Genomic DNA, 27,444 nt, shown 5'->3' on the forward strand with positions numbered 1-27,444 from the left:
AGGCAAGGCTGCTGACTTGGTTATTTTTCCCTACATTGTGACTGCTGGAGGAAACTGGGAGGAAGGGAATGGAGGTTATAGAGGTGGTTTCTGCTGAATGTATCTGTTTGCAAGATGTGTCTCTGATGCACTGAGAGGATCAGGCCCATTACAGTCTGATCCAATCAGTATCTGTCAAATGCCTATTATGGGAGTGAGAGGCACTGAAAGCCACATTGTCTTATTTCATCCAGTTATGGTAGTAACAATTTGATAACATGGCATAAAAGTTAGCTGGTCTTTACAATAACACATATTTTTCCTGGTATATATATTATTATTAGAATTCAAATAATCCTTTAACTTTTAAAAACACTGTAAATTTATAAGGAAAATAAAAGGACATGCCAGTGACTATTTCTGCTTCCAGGAAACACAAAGGGCAGAACAAGATCTTGGATTCTGGGTAGTAGTAGATAAGTTGTCTGTAGTAACTTAGTTTCTCCAGTTAGTACTGGATGGGTGAGCCTGTGATTGCCACACCATTTGCCCGAATCCACTTTATTGATTACTAAACAACTTCAATACATGGAATTGGGCGTTTTAAGTCACGTCAGACAATACAAGAAAGCAAAACACCATTTTCCCATTTACCTTCCAATGATAAGGCAGGTTTGGCTTTCCTAGCAGTTCTTGGATTTGGGTGCCAGTGACCGCGGGGGAGCCAGAGTTTTAAAATCCACAACCCCCTTTTGCCCTGTTGAGGGGGTGGGTGTCAGAGACTCTGGGCAAATTCCTGGGAAAGCTCATCTGCCGCCTGACCCGTGCGGGTGGTGCCGTTTCCCTAACCTTGACCTGAAGTCAGCCTCTTTTAACCCCTTTCTTAAAACGTCGCTCAAGCTGGGCTATCGTTTGAAAGAAAAACGAAACCACCCCGTTCTGAGTTTCGGGAAAGGGCACTAGCTCTCTGGGGGCCAGGGGCAACATTCCGGCTACCTTGTCTGTCCAGGGATTTTAAATCATCGCGTAGCACCAGACCCCTACACGGTCCCGGTGCCCTATCGGTTCCCCGCCACTTTCCTTTACAAACGCCGGTACGAATGGGTGGCAGCACCGAGGCGATTCTATTCGTATTTTTTTCCTTCGGGTTTTGTCATGGAAACGCTGACACAACCTCCAGACGGCGGCCGGGCCGGCCAGGGACTGAGGGCTTTTGGGACCCTGCGGGAGCGTCGCGCGCACTCCGCACTCCCCGGGAAACAGCTGGACGCGACCAAGTCCCGGGTAGGGGCGGGGGGAGCGCGACGCTCCGCCCCTAAGCTCGGGCCCCTCCCTCCTCCCGGCTCTCCGCAGGCGCCCTCCCCTAGCCGGGGGATGCGAGTTGCATTTGGTAAAACCCAGCCCCGGAATATATAGATCATTCGAGCGCAATGAAGTAGCCTTTGGAGAGGAGGAAGAGGGCCGGTCCGACAGCCACAGCGGCCAGCGCAGCGGCAGCGGCGGCAGCACCACCATCACCGCTCGCACCCCAGCCGCCCGGCCGGCTCGAAGGCAGCGGCGGCCGCCGGCGGGAGCAAAGGCGGCGGCGGCGAAGCGAGGAGGAACAGCAGGAGGATCCAGAGCGCGCAGCCGGCGGATCCACGCATCTTGGCACTTCCAGAGCAACTCTAGCGTCTTCCACACCGCAGCCCGGGGCTAGGGGCTCCGAGAGCGGCTGCAGAACTAGCCCGATCCTCCTTCCGAACCCTCCCAGCTCTGCTCTGTGCCTCCTGGACTCCGCTCCGCGCTGCGGGGTCCCCGTTCTGCGCCCCGGGCGCGCCTCCCGGACACTCCGGTCCCCATTGGCAGGACAAAGCCATGAAGCCAGCGCTGCTGGAAGTGATGAGGATGAACAGAATTTGCCGTATGGTGCTGGCCACTTGCTTGGGATCCTTTATCCTGGTCATCTTCTATTTCCAAAGTATGTTGCACCCAGGTAGGGGGCGCGTTAGCGTGGTTTTGTTGGATATTTTCTTCTCTCTCGTGCTCTCGCTCAGTCGCTCCGCCTGGTTTCTGCCTCTTTCATCCTTACCTCTTCTCCCTCGGCCACCTCGGGGCTCCTTGCTGCCCGGGTTTTCCCGGGTCACCGAGTCGGGATGGGGAGGGAGAGGGAAGATGTGCTTCTTCCTGGCTCCGGATGGAGGATGGGACCTGGAGGGGCGTTAGTGTGTGTGTGTGTGTGTGTGTGTGTGTGTGTGTGTGTTTTTCTTTGTGTCTTCTGTCTGTCAGTCTGCGAGGTAGCTGTGAAAGGTAGAGGTTGTGCGATGCTGCTGGGGTGAGTCGGTTTGAAGAGAGTGAAACTCTCCCCCCCCCCCCCGGCCCAATCGGAGGATGAAAGAGGAGCGGGGAGCCGGCCGCCCTGCGCCCCCGCGCGTTGTCCCTTCCTGGGGGGGATGCCAGGGGCGAAGGGTGCGCGCTCCGGCGAGGTAGAGTGTGCCGGGAACTCTGGAGAGCCCGGGGCTCGGCTCCCACGTGTCTAGGGCTCGGCACCGCGCTGAGCAGGTGTGGGGAGAGGTTTGGTCCCCGGCGCTGCCCCTCCACCAGGCTGGGGAAGGGGCCTGGCTCTGGCTCTTTTCCCCGGGAGTCCGGATCCGCATTGACCTTGAGGCTAGAGCCTTTGGCCCTGCTCCAGCCATCCCTTCCCCACACCCCCCAGCCGTCCTAGCCCCCACTCTGAGCCAGGGAGCCCGGAGCTCCTGGGTCACGTCTTGGCCACTGCAGTTTTGTAGGAAACTTCGGCCGGGTTCTGGGCTGACCGTCAAGTCACATCGTCCCTTTCCTGGGCTCCATGCACTCGGAGACCTCCGGGCCGTGTGGGAGTAAGACCTCTCCTCTCAGATCCCGGTGGCTTAGACGCTTTCACGTCTGAAATCTGAACTGGGCTCTCCCTTTCCAAGGGGCGCGAAGGAAAGTTTGGGATCCGGGATGGGACGGGCGCCCTGGTGCGCGGCAGCCAGGGGTTCACAGCTCGCCTCTGAAGCCCAACAGGTAGAAAGAACCTTCGGCGGAGGCTTCCGGGGTAACGTGATCTCCCCGCCCAGCCACGGGCGTCCCCCGCCCGCAGCAGGCCAGGCCTGGCTGCGTTGGCTCGGAAATCTTTTTTTTTTTTTTTTTTTTTACGCCTGTGGGTTGCCTTTCTCAGCCCAGTCGCAGTCATAATTTGCTTTTATAATTTCAAGGAGAAGGGAGCTGGAACACGTTTCTTTCCAGGGAAACGGGCTTGCTGTGTTTTTTGTTTTGTTTTGTTTTTTGCCTTGCTCTTCTTTGCGTGTGTATCTAACACTTTGAACAGACCCGAACTCACCTCATCTGGGTTTGGGATGACGGCGGAGGAATAAGGCTGTTCTTTCCATCAAATATGCAGGCTGCTGCGAGATTCCTTGACAGCGCGTGTACAGAATGGCCCCTCTGCCCCACGAGGAGCCGTTGTCAGGCGGCTACGCTGCCAAGGATATGGTCTAACACCACCCCTTGTAACCTCAGGACATGCGAGCCAGCCTTGTAAAAGATGGCTTTTGTTTGCTGTAGGGTATTTTTAGTTTCCTGTCAGCAAACTACAGCAGGTTTGTCACCTCACCCAAACCGGTGGTTGTGAAACTTCTTAAGGGAATTTAAAAATGGACCTCGCTTACATTCCGGCTGCCAGGTGGTGGTTGTAGCGGGCAGGACCAGACAGACAGTGGCATCCTGGAGGCCAGGCCAGACTCCACCCCAGAGGGCTGGGGGACTGGGTGGTGTGCAAATACACTGATGCTCAAACAGTTTAAACAAAGAACTGAATGCTTTGGTCTAGACCCTGGAGATGTGTTTAGACCACTTAAAGTTTTGCCTGGACCCGAGTATGCCAGGTAATTCTCTGCAGAAATGCCTGGAAGAGGGGGAAGTGTCGGCCTCCAGCAAGAATGCACTTGGACTTTTCTGTGCATGTTAAGTTGTCCAGTGAAATACTAAGAGTGTGATTACCCATGGTTTCCATGCATCCTGGCCTTTTCTTTTCCTGGGTAAGAATTAGGAAGTACCTTTCTAGCCAGAGACACTGGGAAGAAATGTCCAACTTGTAATTGGCACTTTGCTAAAATTTCCAGCTCAAGGTAGAATATTAAGTCGACTGGAATGTGGCATTAGCCCTTTCCAGTCTGGTCTTTTGGGACCAGCGGGAGAACCTTTCCTAAGGCTGTGCATCATGATAACGATCCTCTGTCCTTGACTCTCTGCTCTCAGCCTTCGCTTCCCTTCCTGATTCCACTTCCTCCCAGGAAATGGCATTTGTTTATTAGTCACATCTCTATGAATGTGTTCTCCTGATATTTTTTCTCCAGCCTATAGCAAGTGCTACTTTCAATACGTTCTATCGAATATAGAATCGTAAATAGCTCGATTGAAAGGTCTGCTTTATTTTGAATGACATCTGGTTCCACATAAATGCCACGTCAATGGTTATTATATGAACATAAAGTGTGCTTTGAAGTCCATATTAAACATTTTCTTTTTTCCCCATTTTTTTTAAGCTACACTGTTGATGATGGCTGATGCGCTTTTTCCTTTGAGTTTCTTTGAAAGTTAGCCAATCTTTGCTTCATTGAAGGATTTAGGGTCATGATTTAAGGTGATGATCACTGATCCTTTCCCCTGGCTCTTCAGTTTTAGTCTCTCCAGATAACCCTGAGAGAGGCAGAAGGCACAGCATGGCACAGATTGTGTTGCTAAAAATTTGGAGCCCTCTGGCATGAGTTTCAAATGCCTAGATCTGAGAAAAATAGTATTCCAAATGACATGGATTCATTGGTGGCTAGTGAATACCTGGTGTGTGAAGGAGGTGGGACAGAAAGGAAAAAGGAAACAACCAGGTGGTGGGGTCTTTCTTCTGATTCTCTTCTGGCATCCATTGTCTTTTGCACTTTTGTAATTCACAAACTTGAGTCGTGTGTACACTTGCGAGTTCAGCCTTGAATTTGTTTGGAGAGTTCAGCAGAAGAGGGCCTTGTCAGTCAGGAAGGCCGTTTTCTTTAGATCTTTGACACTGAATTAATGGTGTTTGCCAAGAATATCTTTTAGGGCAGGGACCAGGTTGTAGGCCGCATTTGAATCCTGCTGTTTTGCACAGTGCCCAACACACTGATGATTCTCAATAAAATATTTGCTGGATGAATGCATGGAGCAAGTAAGTAGCTAACCTCTAGGAGACTGGCTTCTCTGGTGTTCAGGAAGGTTGTGTCAAGCCTTGCCAAACAGGCCTGGTCAGTAGTTGGGCTTTCTCTGGGTGGGTGGGTGGGGAATGCTTTCTTGACTTTCTGGTCTCTGAATTCCTCTGAGACATGGATTTGGTTTAAGCTCCTGTGGCACCAGATGGGTCTATTCCCCATGGCCTCTGTTTGTTGCCTGGGGGTGTGAGGACTCCAAGGCACTGCTCAGTGTCGGGGTACTGGGGAAGCCTGGCCTTGTTTAGCCAAGTGACCTGAAGAAACACATCCGCAGGACAGACAGTTTTTCTGGCGTGAACCGCTTGTTTAGTCAGTGAGAGTGAAACCACACGCTGGTCGTTTCTGTACCTGCTCGAGTCCCTCAGTGAACGCACCCTGTGAAGGTACATTCATACGTTAAAGCGTGTCTGTGAAGTGTCTGGGTGCCTTCCTCAGATAGCGGGGCTTGGATGGAGCTGAAGGCCCCCACGCTGCTTGTGTGCCCCGAAGAGGCAGCTCCTCTGCACCTCCCTTTGGTGTTGCTCCAGAGGGGAGGCCTGTGCTTTTGTTCCGAAGCTCCTGCCCCCAGAAGCTGGGGAAGAGAAAGCCTGTTGCCTTGTTCCCTTCCTCTCATTGCCAATTTCTTTTTCCTTTTGCAATATGTTTACTTTCACTGTCTCCTGGGATTTCTTTGCTTTGGTTGAATGTATTGAAAGGTTATACCCTTTATTTAAGGACTTCTTGGGTTACCCCTTTCTAGTTTCACTTGATTTCATTGAATGTAAAACACTTCTACACTATAATTTTAATCTAATTATAAACAATATGTGCTCATTTTATAAAATTTAGGAAGTACAGAATGGAAATAATCCTTTATTCCACCACCCAGAAGCAGCTGGTACTTTTTTCTATATATTATAGAATATATAAATCGAAAAAATAGTTGAGGTCACATCATGCATTTTGTACCCCATTTGATAATATGTATTTTAGAAAAATACATCATTATGGTGACTGTTAAGTTTAAAATTTGACCACAACCTTTTCAATTTATAGACTTGAATATACTTGTACCTCTGCTCCCCCTCCCACCCTCTTTGCAAGATTTATCAGTCTGAGTGTGCTTACACATATTTAATTTTAAATTAAAGAAATGAGTTTTGGAGCCGGAGGGGCTGTTCTTTTTTTTGTTTTTTTTTTGTATTTTTCTGAAGCTGGAAACGGGGAGAGACAGTCAGACAGACTCCCCCATGCTCCCGACCAGGATCCACCTGGCACGCCCACCAGGGGGTGATGCTCTGCCCCTCCAGGGTGTCGCTCCGTTGCGACCAGAGCCACTCCAGCGCCTGGGGCAGAGGCCAAGGAGCCATCCCCAGCGCCCGGGCCATCTTTGCTCCAATGGAGCCTTGGCTGCGGGAGGGGAAGAGAGAGACAGAGAGGAAGGAGGGGGGGAGGGGTGGAGAAGCAGATGGGCGCTTCTCCTGTGTGTCCTGGCCGGGAATCGAACCCGGGACTTCTACACACCAGGCCGATGCTCTACCACTGAGCCAACCGGCCAGGGCCTGGAGGGGCTGTTCTTATGTTATCTATCTACAACTTCCTTTGAAGAGGTGTCAGGAAGGTCTCAAATGTGAGACCGTCATGAGCCCTGAAGCAGCATTAAGTAACTGAAGGATAAGCCATTTTCAATATGGGGTGACCCCCTGGCAGTTTAAGTGTCTGCACCTCAGTGGGGTGTTTTCATAGCTGCATTCAGATGCGACAGATACACTGGCAATTTCCTGTGACAGCTGTAGCCACTGTTGAGGAGTCCTCCTTCCATCTCCTGTAATAAAAGTGATCAGGCACCAGAGAAAGGGTGGGTGGAGGACTTCTTAGGGGCTTGCGTCCAGGGGAGCCATCCTCCAGCAGAGGCGGCTTCTGGTTGTATTTATCTGGTTGAAAAGTCATTTTGCTCAGGACCAGCTCTATTAGCACAGGCATTTAAAAACAGGAAATCAAAGGCACCACCCTTTCCCTTAAGTCCTTCGAAAGGACAGAGCTCTTCTTGATCTGGGGAGGGTAAGTGAAAAGGGCTCTCTTGAAAGTCATTGCCAGCAGGCCACTTCTAAGTTCAGATCCTAAGAAAAACTGGAAGTTGTTTTGCTGACTCATTTGCTCTCCACAGTTTTTCCTCTCTTGAATTTTGAGACATGAAGGGGGAGGCAGTTCTTCCTGTGAGGTTATTAATTTGATCTGTCTCTCAAACAATTCCTGGAATTTGTAATGTGATGCATCTTAGATCAAACAGGATTGATCAAAATGTAAGAGCAGAGTTGCTCTTCCTTTCTGTCTTTTGGTCTCTGCTCTTCTGCTTTGTGCCAGATGTTGTTCTAGGCCAGCGGTTCTCAACCTGTGGGCCGCGACCCTGGCGGGGTCGCCTAAAGCCATCGGAAAATACATAATGCATATCAGGTATTTACATTCCGAATCATAACTGTAGCAAAATTACAGTTATGAAGTAGCCACCAAAATTATTTTTTGGTTTGGGGTCGCCGCAACATGAGGAACTGTATTGCAGGGTCACGGCATTAGAAAGATTGAGAACCACTGTTCTAGGCACTGGGGATACAACACAAATATTGATGCCTGCCCTCATGGAACTTACATTCTAGTATGGTAGCCAGACATTCAGCACAGACAGAAGTAAAATGTGTGGCATGCCAGATTGTGCGAAGAGAGAAAAACAAAGCAGGGAAGGTGGATGAGAGGTGTGAGAGGCAGGGGTTGCAATTTCATAGAGGTAATTAGGGACTGCCACTGGTAAAATGACCTTGGAGAGCAGAGACCTGAAGGAGGCGAGGGAGTAGCCACGTGTCTGTCCCAGGTAGAATGTTCCAGGCAGAGAGCAGCACAGGTCTGGTCCCTGAGGTGGGAACCTGCATGGCCAGCAACTCTGAGTATTCAGAGCAGAGAGAGGGAGCAGTCAAAGATTATGAGCTGGAAAGAGATTGTGTGGACCTTAGCCTTGGCCTTAACTAAGGTTGGGATGGGAAACCATGCTGGGGTTTGAGCAGGGGACACTGGCAGGAGGGGGTGTGGATGGGGTGGAAGCAATGAAGCCTCTTATTTTCACTTTTGTGTTTAGTGCACTTGATAAAGCAGTTGCCAAGTAAATTCCATTCCCCCTCTGCCAACCCTGCCCCAGATTAGACCACCCTTATGTTCCATTTTTAAAGCTGTAATGTACAAATCAGAAAAAGGGATTTGAGAAAATGTTTAACTGAGTTTGTATGGGGAAATGGCATTCATGAATAAAAACAACTATAAATAGTCCCTGACTTGGGTAGACACTCAATAAAAACAGAGATTGAATGGATTGATGGTTTGGGAGTAGAAGAGCTGGGTCCTGGTGTGGGGTTCCCCCACTTCCTAATCCCATGGACAATAATTTTTTTATCGATTCTAAGACACTCATACTTTCACATTTTCATGCTTATGAAATTTGACTGTGTTGTCCTTGATGGCATTTTTTTTCTTTTTCTTTTTTTAATAAAGTGAGAGGCAGGGAGGCAGAGAGACAGACTCCCGCATGCACCCTGACCAGGATTCATCTGGTAAACCCCATGTTGGGCTGATGTTCTGCCTATCTGGGGTTGCTGCTCTGTTGCTTGGCAGCTAAGCTATTTTAGCTTCTGAGGAGGGGCCTTGGAGCCATCCTCAGTGGTCGGAGGCTACTTGCTTGTTCATTCGAACCATGGCTGCTGCAGGAGGGAGGGAGAGAGAGACAGAGAGAGAGAGAGAAAGGAGAGGGATGGGTGGAGAAGCAGATAGTCTCTTCTCCTGTGAGCCCTGACTGGGAATCAAACCCCGTACTTCCACACGCAGGGCTGACATTCTACTGCTGAGCCAACTGGTCAGGGTCCTTGATGGCATTTTAGCACTGTGCTATCCTTTGATGGGCAGGCTCTTTCTTTCTTTCTTTCTTTCTTTCTTTCTTTCTTTCTTTCTTTCTTTCTTTCTTTCTTTCTTTCTTTCTTTTCAGAGACAGAGAGTGAGTCAGAGAGAGGGATAGACAGGGACAGACAGGAACTGAGAGAGATGAGAAGCACCAATCATCAGTTTTTTGTTGCGACACCTTAGTTGTTCATTGATTGCTTTCTCATATGTGCCTTGACCGCGGGCCTTCAGCAGACCGAGCAACCCCTTGCTGGAGCCAGCGACCTTGGGTCCAAGCTGGTGAGCTTTGCTCAGACCAGATGAGCCTGTGCTCAAGCTGGCGACCTCGGGGTCTCGAACCTGGGTCCTCCGCATCCCAGTCTGATGCTCTATCCGCTGCACCACAGCCTGGTCAGGCCATTACTAAGTCTTTTCTGCCTGCCTGAGAGATCTGCCCATTCTCAGAGCCTGAGGGCTTGCCATTGGTATCTCTCTGATGGATGGATGATGTTGGTAAGAATTAGAATGGGAAGGGTGGTGAAGTATTAGTTCTCTAACTTGGGGCTTGACCCTGGAAGCTCAAACTAGGACATTTCAAGGGGAAAGTATCAGCAGTGTGGATTATAGTTTCTTTCCTGCCTACTGAGCTCTCAGGGCCTTTTCTCTTGGCCAGTCCTTTTAGAAATGTTTTGTGGTTATTTGTTTACTGGTACTTCTTTCTCTTTTGATTCAGCAGGCGATGGGTCCTGTGTTAGAGCTTGGCCCAGAGGTGCAAATACAGCTATGCTCTGCTTAGCCCTTAAGGACGGATAGATATGGATATGTTCTGAGAAATGTGTCTTTATGCGATGGCATCCTTGTGCAAACATCACAGAGTGCCCTCATACTAACCTAGGTGGGATAGCCTGCTGTTCACTACACTATGTGGTCTAGCCAATTTCTTCTCAGCTACAAGCCTGTACAGCATGTTGCTGTATTGAATACTGTAGGCAACTGTAGCACAATGGTAAGTGTTGCTATGCCCAAACATATGTAAACACAGAAAAGGTACAGTCAGAATACGGTTATAAAAGATAAAAAATGGTTCAGCTGTACAGGGCACTTACCAAGAATTGGGCACATAGGACTGGAAGTTGCTCTGGGTGAGTCAGTGAGTGGTGAGTATGAAGGCCTACGTCAGGACTGTCTATGACTGCAGACTTTTATCCTGTACAAATTTTAGGCCACACTGAACTTATAAAACAACACAAGATTAAAGTAAGCACAAGAGAACATGCAATCAAGAGACACAGTGAGGACGAGATGGCTGAGGCTGCTGCTGGAGTAATCCATCTTATCGTTTTACAGCAAGCTTTTCCTTTTTTTGTGTGTGTGACAGAGAGGGACACAGAGAGAGACAGATAGGGACAGACAGGAAGAGTGAGAGATGAGAAGCATCAATTCTCTGTTGCAGTATCTTAGTTATTCATTGATTGTTTTCTTATATGTGCCTTGACTGGGGGATTCCAGCAGAGCTAGTGACCCCTTGCTCAAGTCAGTGACCTTGCGCTTAGAGCCAGCGACCTTTTGACTCAAGCCAGCGACTGTGGGGTCATCATGTCTGTGATCCCAAACTCAAGCCAGTGATCCCATGTTCAAGCTGGTAAGCCCGCGCTCAAGCCTGTGACCTTGGGGTTTTGAACCTGGGTCCTCTGTGTCCCAGTCTGATGCTCTATCCACTGAGCCACCACTTGCTCAGGCACAGCAAACTTTTTCTTTTTTTTTTTTTTTAAATCTTTATTTTTTTTATTCATTTTAGAGAGGAGAGAGAAAGGGAGAGAGAGAGACAGAGAGGGAGAGAGGGAGAAGGTGAGGAGGAGCTGGAAGCATCAACTCCCATATGTGCCTTGACCAGGCAAGCCCAGGGTTTTGAACCGGCGACCTCAGCATTTCCAGGTTGACGCTTTATCCACTGTGCCACCACAGGTCAGGCGCAAACTTTTTCTAAATAGAAGGAGAACACTCTAAAATAATAGTAATGAAAACTGTAATATAATACATAAATAAACCAGAAATGTAATCGTCTATTGTCAAGTATCAAGTACTGTATATAACTGCATGTGCTATACTTTTATATGCAAACGTGTGTAAGGCATTGTGCTGCAGTGTTACAATGATTACCATGTCACTGGGCAATAGGAGTTTTTCAGCTCCATTATAATCCTATAGGACCACTGTCACATACAATAAATGGTCTGTCCTGGACTAAAACATCTTTACATGCGGCGTGACTGTAAGTGATTCCCAGAGACACTTTTTCTGCTCCTGTCCCCACCTCACCAATATGCACAGAGCCCAGAGGGCAGAGCCAGGCTGGCTTCCCGTAGCTAACCAGCTTCTCGTGTGGCTTATTTCACTTGTCTCCCAAACCTCTTTGCTCCTGGTGTGCTAGGATTCAGGGCAGGAACTTGAAAGCAGTCTAGGTATTTAAAGCAAGCAGAAAGGTATGTAATGCAGGGAATCTGGTGCTTATAAAATTGATGGGCAGGCTGGAGGCACAGGGCTCTCGCTGTGTCTTCAAGAGTGAGCCCTAGTTAATAGTATATGTAATGATTTAGAAATATACATATATTGGCATGGCTGCTCAAAAGTGACCCCCCAGGGGTTTTGTTACCCCTGAGACTGTCGCTGGAACTCCTGAGTCAAAGAACAGCCCGATGACACATCAGAAATTCTGATTTCAGATCTGGGATGGGACATTTACCCACTGCAGCTGCCTTTCAATACCCAAGAAACTGGAGAGCAGACCCTGTAATGCTGCTGCCAAAAGCCCTTGTGTCCCCATCACCACGTTTGGCAGTAGCAGACAAACCAGAAGGCAGGAAGATGGCATCTTGCTCATGTCTGCTTTCTGACTCTTGAGTGACTGCTTCTACTTGGCGGAGCCACATTCACATCCAAAAACCTGGCTTCAAGGAAGCGTAGGAAACGCAGCTGTTAAATGGCCAGCCTCTGTGGCATTGAAAAGCCACGGAAGGGGGTAGAATGTGTGATGAGCAAGCATCCCTAGTACTCACCACACCCCACTGGTGAAACATATTTGAGTTGTCATCCTCAACCTGTTTTGTTTCTAGATAATTTATACCTATTATTACCATTAACTAAGTAGGATAATGGTATTACTAACTTTTTTTTTCTTTTTCTTTTTTTTTAGTGAGAAACAGGTATAGACAGGGACTGACAGGAAGGGGGGAGAGGGATGAGAAGCATCAATTCATAATTGCATCACTTTAGTTGTTCATTGATTGCTTTCTCATATGTTCCTTGACCTGGGGGCTCTAGCCGAGCTAGTGACCCCTTGCTCAAGCCAACGACCTTGGGCTCAAGCCAGTGACCTTTGGGCTCAAGCCAGCAGCCTTTGGGCTCAAGCCTGTGACCATGGAATCATGTCTATGATCCCATGCTCAAGCCGGCGACACCGCGCTCAAGCTGGTGAGCCTGCTCTATCTACTGTGCTACCAGTCAGGCTATTTCTAACTTTCAAATGATACGTGATTGGGAATCCACATGTTCATTATTGTCTGGGTAATTCTGTTGGCTGCCTTCTTGTCAACTCGGATCCTGTCATCCTTCTTACCTGTAGTGTGATACACGAAGCTTTGGGGAGAGAGGAATGTCATTTTCTCATGTGCAGGTAAGTATTATCTCCAAACTGTGGTTGCCTGCCTGGGATCTCTTTAAATCCATTTCATTTTGTAAGGATTATTTTAGGTGAAAGTAGATAATATAAACTGTAACTCTATTTATGATCCCATTGTAAATGGTGATATCTTGACATATGTCCAGAGCTATGGAATTATTGAGGCAGGCACTAGGGTCCCTGTGTGGCCTTCTGTCTCCTTCTAAAATTTCATAAATGGCATGTAACTTGATATGACAGGTTAGATGGGGGTGTTTGTATCAATTCGTATTTAACATTAACTCCTATTTTTAACAATTTTTTTTTAGAGTAAGTAAAATGGAAGGCCTGATGTTTTCTTCCTAGGTCCCTTTGTGGTATAGGTAGTGTGTCCACTAGACTTTGGAGCCCCAGGTCTATACTTGTCATGAATGTAATTGAGAATTGTCAGACCTGCCACAGTCAACTTTGAGTAAAAGTCCAGAGAGCTTGTTTGAATACTGGTGAGTTTGAGTTGGCTTTAGAGAAATAGTATGGGGAGGAATGTGTGCAGTTCTAACTCAGGTAGATGTGGATAGAGATAAGGAAACCCAGTAATATAAGTGTTTAAGTCCTTATCAATCCCTGGCTTCAGTGATTATCTTAAAAGCTTTGGAGGAAAAAAACCCTACAAAAGCAACTCAAGTGAAATGGGCTATGGCTGGGTTTCTGCTAGAAGCTGTTAACTTCAAAGAATTCCAGAAGAGGGACAACACAAAGGCCCCTCTAAGGCAGCGTTGTAATGAAACACCTTACGCTTCTTAATGGTTGACATATTTCACCTTTAATACCATTGTCTGTGGCCACTCGCCATAGTGAAAAGAGCACAGAATTTGCAATCCAGAGACCAGCTTTCTGCCTACCATACCCAGTCAACATCATTCAAGGTATTTTTGTTAAATGCTTTCTAAGAGTTAGGCTCTATTCCAGGTGCTAAAGACACAGAAGAAACCAGAAGAGACAAAAATCTGTGTCCTCATCATACATTTGACTGGGGGAGCCACAATAAAGAGATGCATGTTTAAAATACACAGTATGTTTGATGGTGACAAGTGCTACGGAGAACAGAAAAGCATAAAGGAGGATTGAAATACAAGCAGTGAGGGGGTGGCAATTTTAAATAGGGTAGTTAGGGAAGGCTCCCTGAGAAGGCGACTTTAAAGAACCAGCAGATGAGTACCTGGCTCGTGGCACAGTGGATACAGCATCATCCCAGAGTGCCACCATTGCTGGTTCAATCCTAGAGTCGCGAGGTTGACCCTGAGGGTGCCAGTTTGAGCCCTGCTCAGGGCATGTGTGAGAAGCAATCAATGGGTGAACAACTAAGTGGAATAATGAATGGATGCTTCTCTCTCCCTCTCCCCCTCCCCCCCAAAAAATGGACCTGAGAATTGAGGATATATAGGAAGGAGATGAGCTAATGAAATAAGACACATTTATTAGATATTATTATAGTTACTGAAGGTTGACATGAGTCAGGTGTTTAATATATATTATTCCTCACGGCATCTTATAAAGCACACACTGTTATTCTCACCATTTTGTAGGGGAGAAACTGAGGCATAGGAAAATGTTCCTTGTCTAAAATCACACTGGGGAGGAATTGGTGGAACTGGAATTAAACCATGGCTGTCTGACTTATGATGTTGCTCTGGACGTCTGGTGGGGGAATTGAGTGGGGATTCTCCTGATTGTCTCAAGGATTGAAGACCTGACTTTAGTGGGCAGGGCCAGGGATACCAGATACCCTTCAAAGGGTGGGGTCTGTCTGCCCATCCTAGAGTCATCGGGTCTGAGCGCCAGGATGTTCCTCAGTGAGAAATACCTCAAAACTCTGCGCCCGAGCAGCATCTGGTCCAGTACCTGGTTACATCCCGTGACTTGGGCGAGTGCCTGGCACATTGTAGCGGCTTAAAAATTGAGTGAAAGTCATGGACTCAAAGATTTAGTCCCTTCATTTGCCAAGTGATGGTGGGAATACCACCTCTCTGACATGGTGGTGAGGACGAAATGAGAAAGTAGGTGTGAAAATGCATTGAAAATAGATGCAGAGACAGTATACCCATATTGTTGTAAACATAAATGTGCTGTGGTTCCTCATGCTCAGATTTTGGCCTAAAGGTTTAAAAAATGCTGTTGCATTTTAACCAATTGGAAACCTGAGCAAATGTTTATTCATGTCCTGTGTGTGCCCAACACCGTATGGTTTACTAACCTAGTCCGGCTTCTAGGCTCCTGTGACCACTGCCCACACCTCCCCTGCTGTGCACGCACCTCCCCGCCCCCGCACTCAGGCTCAGCTCGGCACAGGGCAACGATTTAGTGCTTTACCAAAGCAGAGTTTATTGGTTGGGAAGTCTGCCTTGTGGTTTCACGCTGAATACAAAGGCTATAGCTTTCCTCCCCCAATTATACACCTAATTACCCCTCCGTTTCCCATTAGCCTGAAAAGGTGCCACTTGAGAAATAAAACAACACGGGACATCCGTCAAGGCCATTTCTGAAGCTGAACTCCGAGGAGAGTGAAAAGTGGGCTGGGGAAAATAGCCGTGCAATGGCTGCCCTTCCTTGAGTAATGGTTTGGTGGCTTGGGGTGGCTCATGACACAAGACAGCAGCACTGCTTGGCCCTTTTCTCCACCTTCTGGCCTGCTGTATGCGGTGGAGGACATTACCGGTTTTTGCACAGGGCCAGTCATCCCCGCTCTTAATGCGAGCCTGGCGCAGCATCTCCTGTTGCGCGATTTTCAGCCTTTGTCATATCATGGCATGCAGAAACTAATCACTAAAAAAACTGTGGCACACCAAAAAAAGTATTTTTTGCCGATCTGAAAAAAAAAAAGGAATGAATTTTGATTTATTCACTCCAGACGGCTATTGTTATATTGGCTGTTGTCATTTTTTTTTTTAACTCTGACAATTTAAGGGACAAGAGGTCAGTGCCCCCCAACTACATAGTCAGGTACTCGTGCTTTAAAAATCCTTGTGGCACGCGGTGTCGTTGATCCTCTTTCCTGCTCTGGCCCTGGCAGGTTAGAGACAGTCCCTGCTGAATTTGATACTTAACCGAGGGTGGGGAGTCTGTCCATGCTCAGGGTTGTTTCCAGGTTGAAAAAGTCTCTTCTTTTTTAGCCCTTGACCTTCAAGATGCAGTTTCTGCCTCTCCTCATTATTGCTTCAGAACCGTGGGAACCATTTTGCTCCCTTCTCTCCCTACCTGGAGCGGATATTTGGCAATGACTGGAGACAATTGGATTGTCACACTTAGGGTGGGGTCGCGGGGATCCTACTGGCATCTAGTGGGTAGAGGACAGGGATGCAGCTAAATATCCTACAATGCACAGGATAGCCCTCTCCCCTCAATAAAGAATGATCAAACCCAGAATATCAATTGGGAATCCTTTTTTAGGTTCAACATTTTTGTGATGTATTGCTAAAAATAATGCTAACAATAATGATCACTTCCTGAGAACTTACAGTGTCTAAGGTAGTATGCCAAAAGCTGTGCTTGAATGATAACATTTAATCTTCACCATAGCCTTAGCAGGTGAGCATTTTTACCAATCCCATTGTACAGAAGAGGAAACTGAGGCTAGAGAGGTTAAGGAGCTTGCCTAAGGTCCCAGAACTGGAAAGCTGGAGCAGGATCCTGGCCCAGGTCTGACTGACACAAAGACTATACCCTTTACCTCACCAGCATACCCCACGTACATGTTCTTGGTTTCAGCTAATTAGGTCAAGAGGTAATTATTTTACAAGGGCTGTAAGCTCGCTATAGTTTTAAAGCGGTACATTCGGTGATAGCCCCTTCTCTTCTTACTGTACATTCTATACCTGGATGAGCTCATCCCCTCTTGGGCAGGTACAGTCATCTGTGTTCAGATGACACTCATTTCTCTCTTCAACTTGCATGTGTCTTTTTTTTAAAGATTTTATTTATTGATTTTTACAGAGGGGGCAGCAAAAAGTTATCAACTCATAGTTGCCTCAGTTTAGTTGTTCATTGTTTGCTGCTTGTTTTGTGTGCCTTGACCCAACAAGCCCAGGGCCTGGAACCGGCGACCTCAGCATTCCAGGTTGATGCTCTAGCCACTGTGCCGCCACAGACCAAGCAACTTGCGTGTGTCTTAAGGTCAAATTCCAGTTTATATTTTATGTCCTGTGTGAAACCTTCATCCCTTCTCGGACAGAATAAGAGGATGGATGTCCTTCCTCAGCATCCCTTGGTACTTGGTGTGTGCACACTTCTATTATTACACACTCTGGCATACTGGTTCGTTAAGGGCAAGCCATGAGTTTTTTACCACAGTATCTCAACATCTGGAGTAGAGCCTGGTACGTAGTAGCTGCCTTTTTTGGGCTGCAGCAACAACACCACAGACCAGATGGCTTATGAACAACAGGAATTTATTTCTCACAGTTCCATAGGCTGAAAGTCAAGATCAGGGTGCCAGCACACTTGGTGAGAGCCTTCTTCTGGGAGGCAGAGTCTTGTTATATCTCTGAAGTCTTTTATAAGGTCACTAATCCCATTCCTGAGCTAATCACCCCAACCGCCCGCTTCTTAATACTGTTACCTTGGACATCAGGTTTCCTTGTTATTTTCATAGTTATTAATGATAAGTTTTATTTTATAGTAGGATTGCTTGGAAATTTTCACTCTGTGTTCTTTTTATTTATTTACTTTAAAAAATCAAACATTCTTTTTCAATTACAGTGGATAGACAATATTATTGAGTTTCAGGTGTGCAACATAGTGATTAGACATTTATGTAACTTATGAAGCGATCACCTCAGTAGTACTCATCTGACACCATACCAGTATTATTGACTGTATTCCCAACATATGAGTTTTGGTGGAGACACGCCCATTCAGACCACAGCAGTAGTCACTAGTAAATATTTATTGAAAAAGTGACTGTGAGGTCGCCGGTTCGAAACCCTGGGCTTGCCTGGTCAAGGCACATATGGGAGTTGATGCTTCCACCTCCTCCTCCCCCCCTTCTCTCTCTGTCTCTCCTATCTCTCCCTGTCTCTCCTTCTCCTAAAAAAATGAATAAAAAATTAAAAAAAAAAAAAAAAAAGAGTGACTGCACTGATGGTGATTGGTACCCAAGTTTAAAAAAACCCTGTCCTGGGTTGGTAGGTATGGGATTTTAGCATTTTTCCTTGCTGATTTGATTTTCACTTTAATTCTATGGTGAGTGAACTGCCATGTAAGAGAAAAAAACTAGTCATTTAACACCATGGCTAGATGTAGACACATCCTCAAAATGAACAGCTAACCAAGATGTGGTTCTCACGTGCTGTAACCACAGAGTAATGGTGTGACTTGCTCATTTAGCTCAGAATAAGAGGGTCTGAAACAAGACTTTTCTGGGATGGCACTGTCCAGTTGAAATGTTCTGTAACTTTATATTTCCTAGTAGCCACGTTGAAAAAAAAGTCCAAAACAGGTGAAATTAATATCTAAGATGTCATCATTTTAATAGGCAATCAATATTAAAAATTATTGGGGCAGTTTACATTTTTTGGTACTAAGTCTTCAGAAATGCAGTGTATAGTGTACATTTACAACATACTTTAATTCAGCCTGACCACAGTTCAAGTGCTTGGTAGCCCCATGTGGCTGGTGGCTACTATACTGGATAGGGCAGCTCTGAAGTATTAGAGAACTTTTTACAACTTTTTATGCATAGGGATTTTATGTTTGCTTTTTTTTTTTTTTTTTTTTTTTTGCCCCTTCCCCCTTTATTGAAGGCCATGTTATCATTGCTAGGTTTAAGTTATATAGCCTTTGGGAAGACTGTTGGCTCTCTTAGGACTCTAGGTGTTAAATAGGAGAGGTTAGTTGTTGAGTGGGATGTGTATAGATAAAGTACTTCAGGCCACTAAGGTATCTTCAAAGTTTTCCATGAGGCATTGAAACTCAGTGAGGATTCAGGAAATTGCTTAAATTTGGTTTAAAGGGGTTCTAATACAAATGTTTGAGTGTAAAGACCTGCCCGGGGAGCACTCATTGAGTTGGGGTGGAGGAGGCACACTTGATGAACTGTTTTATGGGCCATATGTGCTTGAGGTTACAAAGAGAGATGGACTGCTTGGAGGGAGAGAAGGAGTGATTGATTTAGAGTGGGGTGCTGAGGCCTTCATGGGAGAGGTGATGTTGCATTGGGTCCTGGGGGAGGAGTAGAGATTTGCTAGGGGGATAGGGGGAAAGGGGGGACAGACACCGCAGGGAGGGCCCCTGTCAGAGCAGGGGTGAGGTGGGAAGGAGAGTGATGTCTGGGAATGCAGTGGGCTTCAGGGTGGAGAGCTGGGTCGGCAGAGGACCTGGAGGTCTCTGAATGCTCTGCAGTTTGAATTTTATTCTTGGGACTAGAAAGCCATAGAAGGTTTAAGGTCTGCTATTTTACAGATGATGAAATTTCAGCTCAACTTTATTAAACTTTCTTGCTCCATTAGAAGGGCAGAAGTTTTCAACTCGCTCTCTCAAAATGAACTCGGAGCCATTTTGAAATGGTTTCTATTATTATCACTTAATGGGAGGTATGATTATTCATGAATGTCTAACGTGCAGAGTAAGAAATAGCTTAAAAGCACTCTGTGACGGGATTTAAAACTCCGCTGTTTGCACTGCTTGTGCCAAAATGATAGGCCATGGAGGTTAAGTTTCAGTCTCTCAGTTGCTAATGGTGCCCTCGGTGCACCCTCTGCGGGTCCTAGAAGCAGTGGCAGAAGGGGAAAATGTGTAAGTAGTTACAGGGAGAAGAATTTCTCTCTGCAGGGTGAGCTCAGGGTCCGCTGGGGGTCAGGTTGCAGCTGTGGGCTGCCTTGGAGATGAGCTGGTCCAGAGCCAGCCACTTCCTCTTGGGAATCAAGACCTGAGGGTCTGGCTCAGGGTTCCCAGAGGAGACTCACCCTGTGCGCTATGTGTGGGATCTGATCTCATTGTCCCCCTGAAAGATGCTGCCCTATACCATCTTCCGATCAAAAGGCCGCCTCCTTTGAGGTCCGCACTCCTGGGCAGTGGGAGGGAGGATGGGGGAATGATGGAGCTCATACACAACATAAAAAGCCATCTCTGTCTTTCAGATCATTCCTGGGGACATGGTGCTTGTGCAGAACCGGAGGGCCTCCTACATGCCCTCTGCTAGCCTGTGGCACCTCACAGCTGAGGATAAGTGTCCTAGGGCTGATTTCCTCTTAGGGGCATCTCACCAGCTTTGACCTGCCCCCCCTTTTTTTCACTAAAACAACAATACACAGGGAGAATTCTCCCAAAAGCTTAATTAAAAACAAAAAGTAATGTAATGTCATCATAGCTGTGTAGCAGCTTTTAAGGCGGTGTGTGGCTGCACAGACTACAGGGGGTTCTAGATTCACACCTGCCAACTTGTAAGGATTTAGGGATCAGGGGTTGAAAGGTCTAATTAAGGCAGCACTTACTATTGGACATCTGGGCAAAGAGAAAAACAAGTATTACAATGGAGATTATTTTGAATATAGAAGAATTAGATAGTGAATCCTTTAAAAGCCCAGGATATCTTGTACATCGGGCTTTCTGTGTAATTTTGTGGTTCTCAAGTGGAAGTGCATGTTTGGAATCAGAAACTGAATGGGCAATCTTTGAGTCACTTGTAATAAACAGCCATTGTTGGGAGAGTGTGAGCCGTCATGAGAAAGACAATCGTGTGCTTAGAAATATTCACTAGTAACATTGGCCTTGCTCACTTAGGAATACCCCTTTAACTCAGGAGGGGACTGGCTTGGGCTCTTTCCTGTAGGACTCAGGAGAGAATTCTTTTTTTTTTTTTTTTTCATTTTTCTGAAGCTGGAAACAGGGAGAGACAGTCAGACAGACTCCCGCATGCGCCCGACCGGGATCCACCCGGCACGCCCACCAGGGGCGGTGCTCTGCCCCCCAGGGGGCGATGCTCTGCCCATCCTGGGCGTCGCCATATTGCGACCAGAGCCACTCTAGCGCCTGAGGCAGAGGCCACAGAGCCATGCCCAGCGCCCGGGCCATCTTTGCTCCAATGGAGCCTTGGCTGCGGGAGGGGAAGAGAGAGACAGAGAGGAAAGCGCGGCGGAGGGGTGGAGAAGCAAATGGGCGCTTCTCCTATGTGCCCTGGCCGGGAATCGAACCCGGGTCCTCCGCACGCTAGGCCGACGCTCTACCGCTGAGCCAACCGGCCAGGGCTTTTGAGGCTTACCCAGAGTTTGTATCCTGAGACTGCAAAAGCCAATTGAGGTTTTAAAAATAAAGACAGATCTGACAGTAAGTGTCTTCTTGAAAAGGGAAGTCCAAGTAACGTGAAGTCAGAGCTACATTCCTCCTTTATTTTCATAGGCAGTAAACGAGAGCAGAGGACTGGGAGCGCTGAGTTCTCACCCCGGAAACCGTTGCTATCATTGGTGGGTGTTTGAGTCTTTTTAAAAAAACATTTTATTTATCTTTAGAGAAAGTAGAGAGAGAGAGAGAGAGAGAGAGAGAGAGAGAAGGAAAAAGAGAAAGGGGGCGGGGGCAGAAGCAGGATTTGTAGTACTTGCTTCCTGGATGTGCCTTGATAGGGCAAGCCCAGGGTTTCAAACCAGCAACCTCAGCATTCCTGGGCTACACTTAATCCACCGTGTCACCACAGGTCAGGGGAGTGTTTGATTGTTTATAAAGCACGTTGGCCCTTACAGGAAGAGGAAGGGCAGGGAAGGAGAAAAGGCTGAGGTGTGGGGGCCGGGAAACGTAGGGTCCAGCCCTGGTTCTTTCACTCAGTTCTGGGGACTCTCTCATGTGTTACTAACAAATGTCCACGTCGCTCCTTCAAGCCCAAGGGATCTGGAGCAGGTCAAGGGAGGTTTCAGTAATCCTGCCCTTCTCCAAATGCCTCCTAGCCCATCTGTTTTATGTTTTGGAATTCTGAGTAAAATTTTGTTAGAAGAAAAGTGTTTCAAGGCTAAAGCCATCAAATATTTTGCAGTTTGCTGATTACTGTTTCTAAGGCTGTTTCTCCCAACTCAGACCTTGTTATGTTAACAGTTCTCCAAGTGAACGCACATGCACAGCTGGCGGCAGATCATGATGAAACTGAAGAATTCCTGTTAATACAGTGTAACCAGACAGACATCTATCCACCCCTCCATTCTTCACCGGGACATTTATTGACCAAACATTTATCTGACTAAAGAGACACATCTAAATAAGACTTAGATCCTGCATTCAGATAACTTGCAATTTAGCAAGTGGTTGACAAACCCGTAATTGTGAGCTGCCATGCCTTGTAATAATGGCTATGGGCAGCTAGAAGAAAGAAAGCATGATTAATTTAGAGGAGGTCAGGAAACTTTACAGAGGAAGAGCATTCGAGCTGGACCCTGGTCTTTCACGCAGTTATTCAGTAGGACTGGTCCAAATGCTAGGGAAACAGCAGGGAACAAAACGGACAATGATCCCTGGCTCAGTGGGGCTGACATTCTTGACATACTGTTTATCGAGTGACAAGGTTGGCACACTATGGCTGCCTCCTTATTCTCCATCGTATCCCCTCGCCATCCTCCCATGCAGTGTCAAAGTGAAGCAGTATTTGTGTGTATTCATTTACATTTCTGATTTCAAACTTAATACAGGTATATTATAGAGAATTTTGAAAAAAGGAACCTACTTTTAAACAAGTCACCCCTGATCACTGCCACTCAGAAAAGATCTCTGCTAACCTCTATTCTGTTTATCTATGTACACATATATCTTGCTTTGACCACTTAGTACTGAATCATTGAAAACACCACAACCTTCCACCATATAGATGTCATAATATTCCATCATATGATCATATAGACATTTCATCACATGATATAATTTAATCATTCTCTTTTGTTGAACAATTTAAAAAAGATTTCCCTCTCTGCCTTTTTTTCTTTTTGTGACAGAGACAGAGAGAGGGACAGATAGAGACAGACAAGAAGGAAGAGAGATGAAAAACATCAATTCTTTGTTGTGGCACCTTGGTTGTTCACTGATTGCTTTCTCATATGTGCTTTGACTAAGGGGCCCCTTGCTCAAGCCAGCAACCCTGGGTTCAAGCCAGTGACCTTGGGCTTCAAGCCAGTGATCATGGGGTCATGTTTATGATCCCACACGCAAGCTGGTGACCCCACACTCAAGCTGGTGAGCTCACGCTCAATTCAGTGACCTCAGGGTCTCGAACCTGGGTCCACTGCATCCCAGTCCGATGTTCTATCCACTGCACAACTGCCTTGTCAGGATGAGAGAGCAAGGGGGACAGGGAGAGAGAGCTAGAAGCATGGACTTGTAGTTGCTTTCAGTTTAGTTGTGCTTTGATTGCTTCTCGTAAGTGCCTTGACAGGGGATCAGATGGGCTTAAGCTGAGTGAGTGTCGCCTTGCTCAAGCCGTTGACCTTTGAGTTCAAGCCAGTACCCTTTGGCTTTTCATGCCCTGTGACCTCTGAGCTCAAGCTGGTGACCTTTGGGATCGTGTGGACAATCCCCAACAGAAGCCAGCAACCCTTTACTCAAGTTGATGAGCCCATGCTCAAGCTGGCAACCTCAGGGTTTCAAACCAACGACCTCAGGGTTCCAGGTTGATGCTTTATCCACTGCGTCACCACTGGTCTAGCAAATAAAGTTTTCCTTTTAAAGAATTACTATGATGTACCTTTTTGTACATAAATTTTTGTCTGCTTTTCTTAATGTTTCTTTGAAATAAATTTCCAGAAGGAGAATGCACAGGTTGTAGACTGTTGAAGGTTCTTGATAGTTGTGGTCAAATTGTTTTCTGGAAAGTTGTATCCATGTATGTTCCAACGAGCGGGTATCACAATGTCAGATTTTGGAGCCGGCTTGCTGTAGCTGTGGTCCAGGTCCCTGACAGCCTACCTCAGTCTCAGCACAAATGCTCTCGTTCAGTTTTTGGTCCGCAGCGGAGCATGGGCTTCTGCAGAGCCCAGACAGTGTTCCCCGTGCCTGCCCTATACAGTCTTGCAATGAAATAAGCATTTGTTGACCACATGCTTGTATGTCCGAATAATGAGCCAAGAAGGGTAGGGGGCAGTTTCAGTGGGAAGAGAATAGAAATTCTGTCCCAAAGTATCCTATCAGTGGATTTTCAGAGAAAGGGAAACCCATCGATAGAGAAGTACGTATCTGAAAGGCACCTCCCCAAACTCGAGGCATGTCCAAGAGGCCGGTAGATAGGTCATTCTCAGGGTTGAAGTTCAGTGAGAAGATATGTCTTGACTGCTTACTCTCTGGGTGCTGTTTAGTCTTTTCAACAGCCTGACCAGGGCACAATCTTTTCAACCTTATTTTTAAGTTGAGCTCAGAAGTTTTGTAATTAACCTGATTAGGTGGTGGTGCACTGGCTAGAGTGTTGACCTGGGATGCTGAGGACCCAGGTAGGAAACTCCGAGGTTGCTGGCTTGAGCATGGGCTTACCTGCTTGAGCACAGGGTTGCCAGCTTGAGTGTGGGATCATAGACATGAGGCCAAGGTTGCTGGCTTGAGCAAGGGGTCACCGGCTTGGCTAGAACCCTTCAGTCAAGGCACATATGAGAAAGCAATCAGTGAACAACTAAAGGCCACAACTATGAGTTGATGCTTCTTATCTCTCTCCCTTTCTGTGTCTGTCTGTCTGTCTCTCTCTCACTAAAAAAAAAAAAGTTTTGTAATTAATTTAAAATAACAGAGAGCTATGGTCGTCCCCCCCCCCCCCCATTCCTATAATGGAATCCTAACCCTCAGTGTGATGGTATTAAGAGGGTAGGGCCTTGGGAGGTGCTTAGGTGAATGGGGTGAGAGGACAGCCATCTATGAACCAAGACCTTTACCTGACTCTGCTAGCACTCTGATCTTGGGCTTCCAGCTTCCAGAGCTTGGAGAAATCAATTTCTGTTGTTTTTAAGCCACTCAGTGTGTGGTATTTGTTATAGCAGCCAGAATGGACTAAGACACACAGCTGGTAAGTGGTAGAGCTGGGATCCCCAGGTCTGTCGGACCTCAAGTGCTCTAAGAACTTGCCTCTATGTGTAGATGATGGGACTAGAGTCTGTGTGAAAACCTCCCATGATTGACAGGGAACATGTGTAACAGGACGATCCTGGAGCCTGAAGGCAAATGGACAATTGCTTTCGTGCCCCGAGAATGGAACCTCTCCGGGAAATTGCTGCTGGATGAACCTCTCAGGCTCATGGGGGGAAGGCTCCCCTAAGCAGGAAGCAGGGCTGAGAAAAGCAAAACCAAATCAAACCCGTGGCGGTGTTTTTCCTTTTGCAAAAGTGAAAGATAGTTACACACCCACACCCACATGTGCATCCACGTATACACGCATGTGCACACACACAGCAGATGGGGGCTTCTTGTATGATGTCTCTATTGCCTGAGCCTCCAGTGGGGAGGCCTGGATACATTTTATCATTCTCTTTTCTTGAATGTTTTATAACAAGTTTTTCTCATAAAAACACATATGCACAATAAACATTTTTACACTGTTTTATGTCATTTATTTGAAACAGTAATGGAAAATCTCTTATTCTTGATCTTGGATCGAGGTGTATACGAATGACTGTAGTGGCAGCACCCAAGGGTGAATTAGGGCAAACTTTAGCTCCCCACAATTTCCACCAACCCACACTAAATCACCCCAAAATACGCACAAAGGAAGAATGCAATGCTTTTTATGCAAATTCGGTGCCCTCTGCTCTCTGTCACCAGGTGGTCTCCCCTAAGCCGTTTTATATCAGAATTTTGGAATCGCCACTGTCCCTCATGTTCTCTTTTATGCACACCCAGACTGTCATCCGCTTAGAAGAGGTAGCAGCGGACGAGGGGAAGTGAGACTGGGTCTAAAATAGCCGGCTATTAGGTTTCCTGTTTGCAAGGATGTGGTCAATTAACGTCGGTTATCTAAGTGTCTCGTTCTGCCACCCCTAACAGTGAGCATACAGAGCCTCAGAGCCGGTGGGGCCTGCCCGGGACTGAAAGCCATGGTCAGAAACACTGGGACCCAGTAGCTACCTTGAAGAAAACCACTGTGCCTTAGCCCTGTGGGAAATAAAGGCGATGCTATCTGTAGCGCTCAGTGGTAGCAGGCAATTTTAAGAGCTCCAGGAGGCAGCTGGGAACACCTCGTTCACTTATGGTCATTTGAGGCTGTTGATATGGTTTGGATCTTAATGCACGGTGGGAGAGACCATGAGTAGGTTCCTCCATCTAGGAGGTTATTAGAGGGAGTTGGTTTGTTTTTTTAAATGGAAAGGACAACATGTAAGGAGTATTAAAACAATGCGGGGTGGGGTGGGGTGAGGAAGAATGCTAAAGGATGGGCCATTTTCAGAGGAATTGCCTGTCTTCACTTGGCTTTTCCAAACTTGCCTCAAATATCCTTCAGAGAAAGTCTGAAGGTCTCAGGTCAGGAATCTTTTAGATGCAAATTATCCCTCCCCATAATCCCTTCGCATTGGTTTAAGCAGGAATATAGGAACTGAAAAAGTCCAAGGATCCTAGAATCTGGTCTCTCATGCTTTCTCTCTCTCTCCCCGTGGTGGCAAGATGGCTGCCAACAGTTTCCACCTCCATCCCACCCTCTCAGAAATAAATATGAAGAAAGACTACTCCTGTCCCAGCAGTCTCCACAAAAATTTTGGTATTATAAACTCCATGAGGGCAAGGATTTTTATATTTTCTTCACTGTCATATAGTCAGCTCCTAGAACTACCCGGCTTCTAGTAAGTTTCAGTAGATATGTGAGAGAATGAATGAATGAATGAATCAATCAATCAACCAATCTCATTGGTGTGGCTGGCATCACATGCACTGTCCAAGAGTTGTGCTGAGTGTAGGGGAGAATGGTTCCCAGAGCAAACTGGGGGTGCTGTTACCCAATGTGGAGCAGAAATCACTCAGCGTTTGAGTTGTGCTCTACCAATGGAGTCAGACCCGTGTTGTGAGCGTTGGAGGATCTTTCTGACAGAATCAAAATGGCAACTGAGTGTCAATCAGCCTAATAACTGGGCCAGCAGGAATTCTAGCCGGCCTGCGGAATCCTATACGTTCATAATGCCTTGATTGAAGAGCTCAGGTAACCGCTTCCAAGACTTATCTTGTGACCACAATAAGAGCCTTAGTGTTGGCTGTTGAAATCTTGAAAAATAAGACATCATCTGGGCATGTTTACTGCAGTGTATAACTTAGGGACATGTGTACCCAGATGTGTGTGGCCCCATGGATGCCTTTGGCCCCAGGTCACCATGGGCTGCTGAAGGATATTCTTTTTTTCCGGTGAATAACGGAAGCAGGAGAGGCAAGAGGTGAAAAAATAAAATCTACGATTGGGTTAAAAAGACAGCTCACGCCCTGGCCAGTTGGCTCAGTGGTAGATCGTCGGCCTGGTGTGCAGAAGTCCTGGGTTCGATTCCCGGCCAGGGCACACAGGAGAAGCGCCCATCTGCTTCTCCACCCTCCCCCTCTCCTTCCTCTCTGTCTCTCTCTTCCCCTCCCGCAGCCGAGGCTCCATTGGAAGAAAGATGGCCCGGGCGCTGGAGATGGCTCCTTGGCCTCTACCCCAGGCGCTAGAGTGGCTCTGGTCACGGCAGAGTGACACCCCCTGGTGGGCAGAGCGTC

General features: G+C 47.0%; 1 protein-coding gene across 2 annotated transcripts in view; it reads left to right on the forward strand.

The window, feature by feature from the left end:
- Positions 1-1,336: 1,336 nt before the first annotated feature.
- Positions 1,337-27,444, forward strand: part of CHST11 (carbohydrate sulfotransferase 11) — a 279,382-nt gene continuing 253,274 nt past the window's right edge. Inside the window, exon 1 of one of the 2 annotated variants that reach the window (XM_066263322.1) lies at positions 1,337-1,954. In XM_066263322.1, the coding sequence (XP_066119419.1) occupies positions 1,837-1,954 (118 nt within the window). In that variant the 5' untranslated portion in view covers positions 1,337-1,836. The remainder of the gene's footprint in view (positions 1,955-27,444) is intronic. The other variant, XM_066263331.1, reaches the window with a different exon arrangement.

Source organism: Saccopteryx bilineata, chromosome 1 (assembly GCF_036850765.1).
Source record: "Saccopteryx bilineata isolate mSacBil1 chromosome 1, mSacBil1_pri_phased_curated, whole genome shotgun sequence".
Lineage (NCBI taxonomy): Eukaryota > Metazoa > Chordata > Mammalia > Chiroptera > Emballonuridae > Saccopteryx > Saccopteryx bilineata.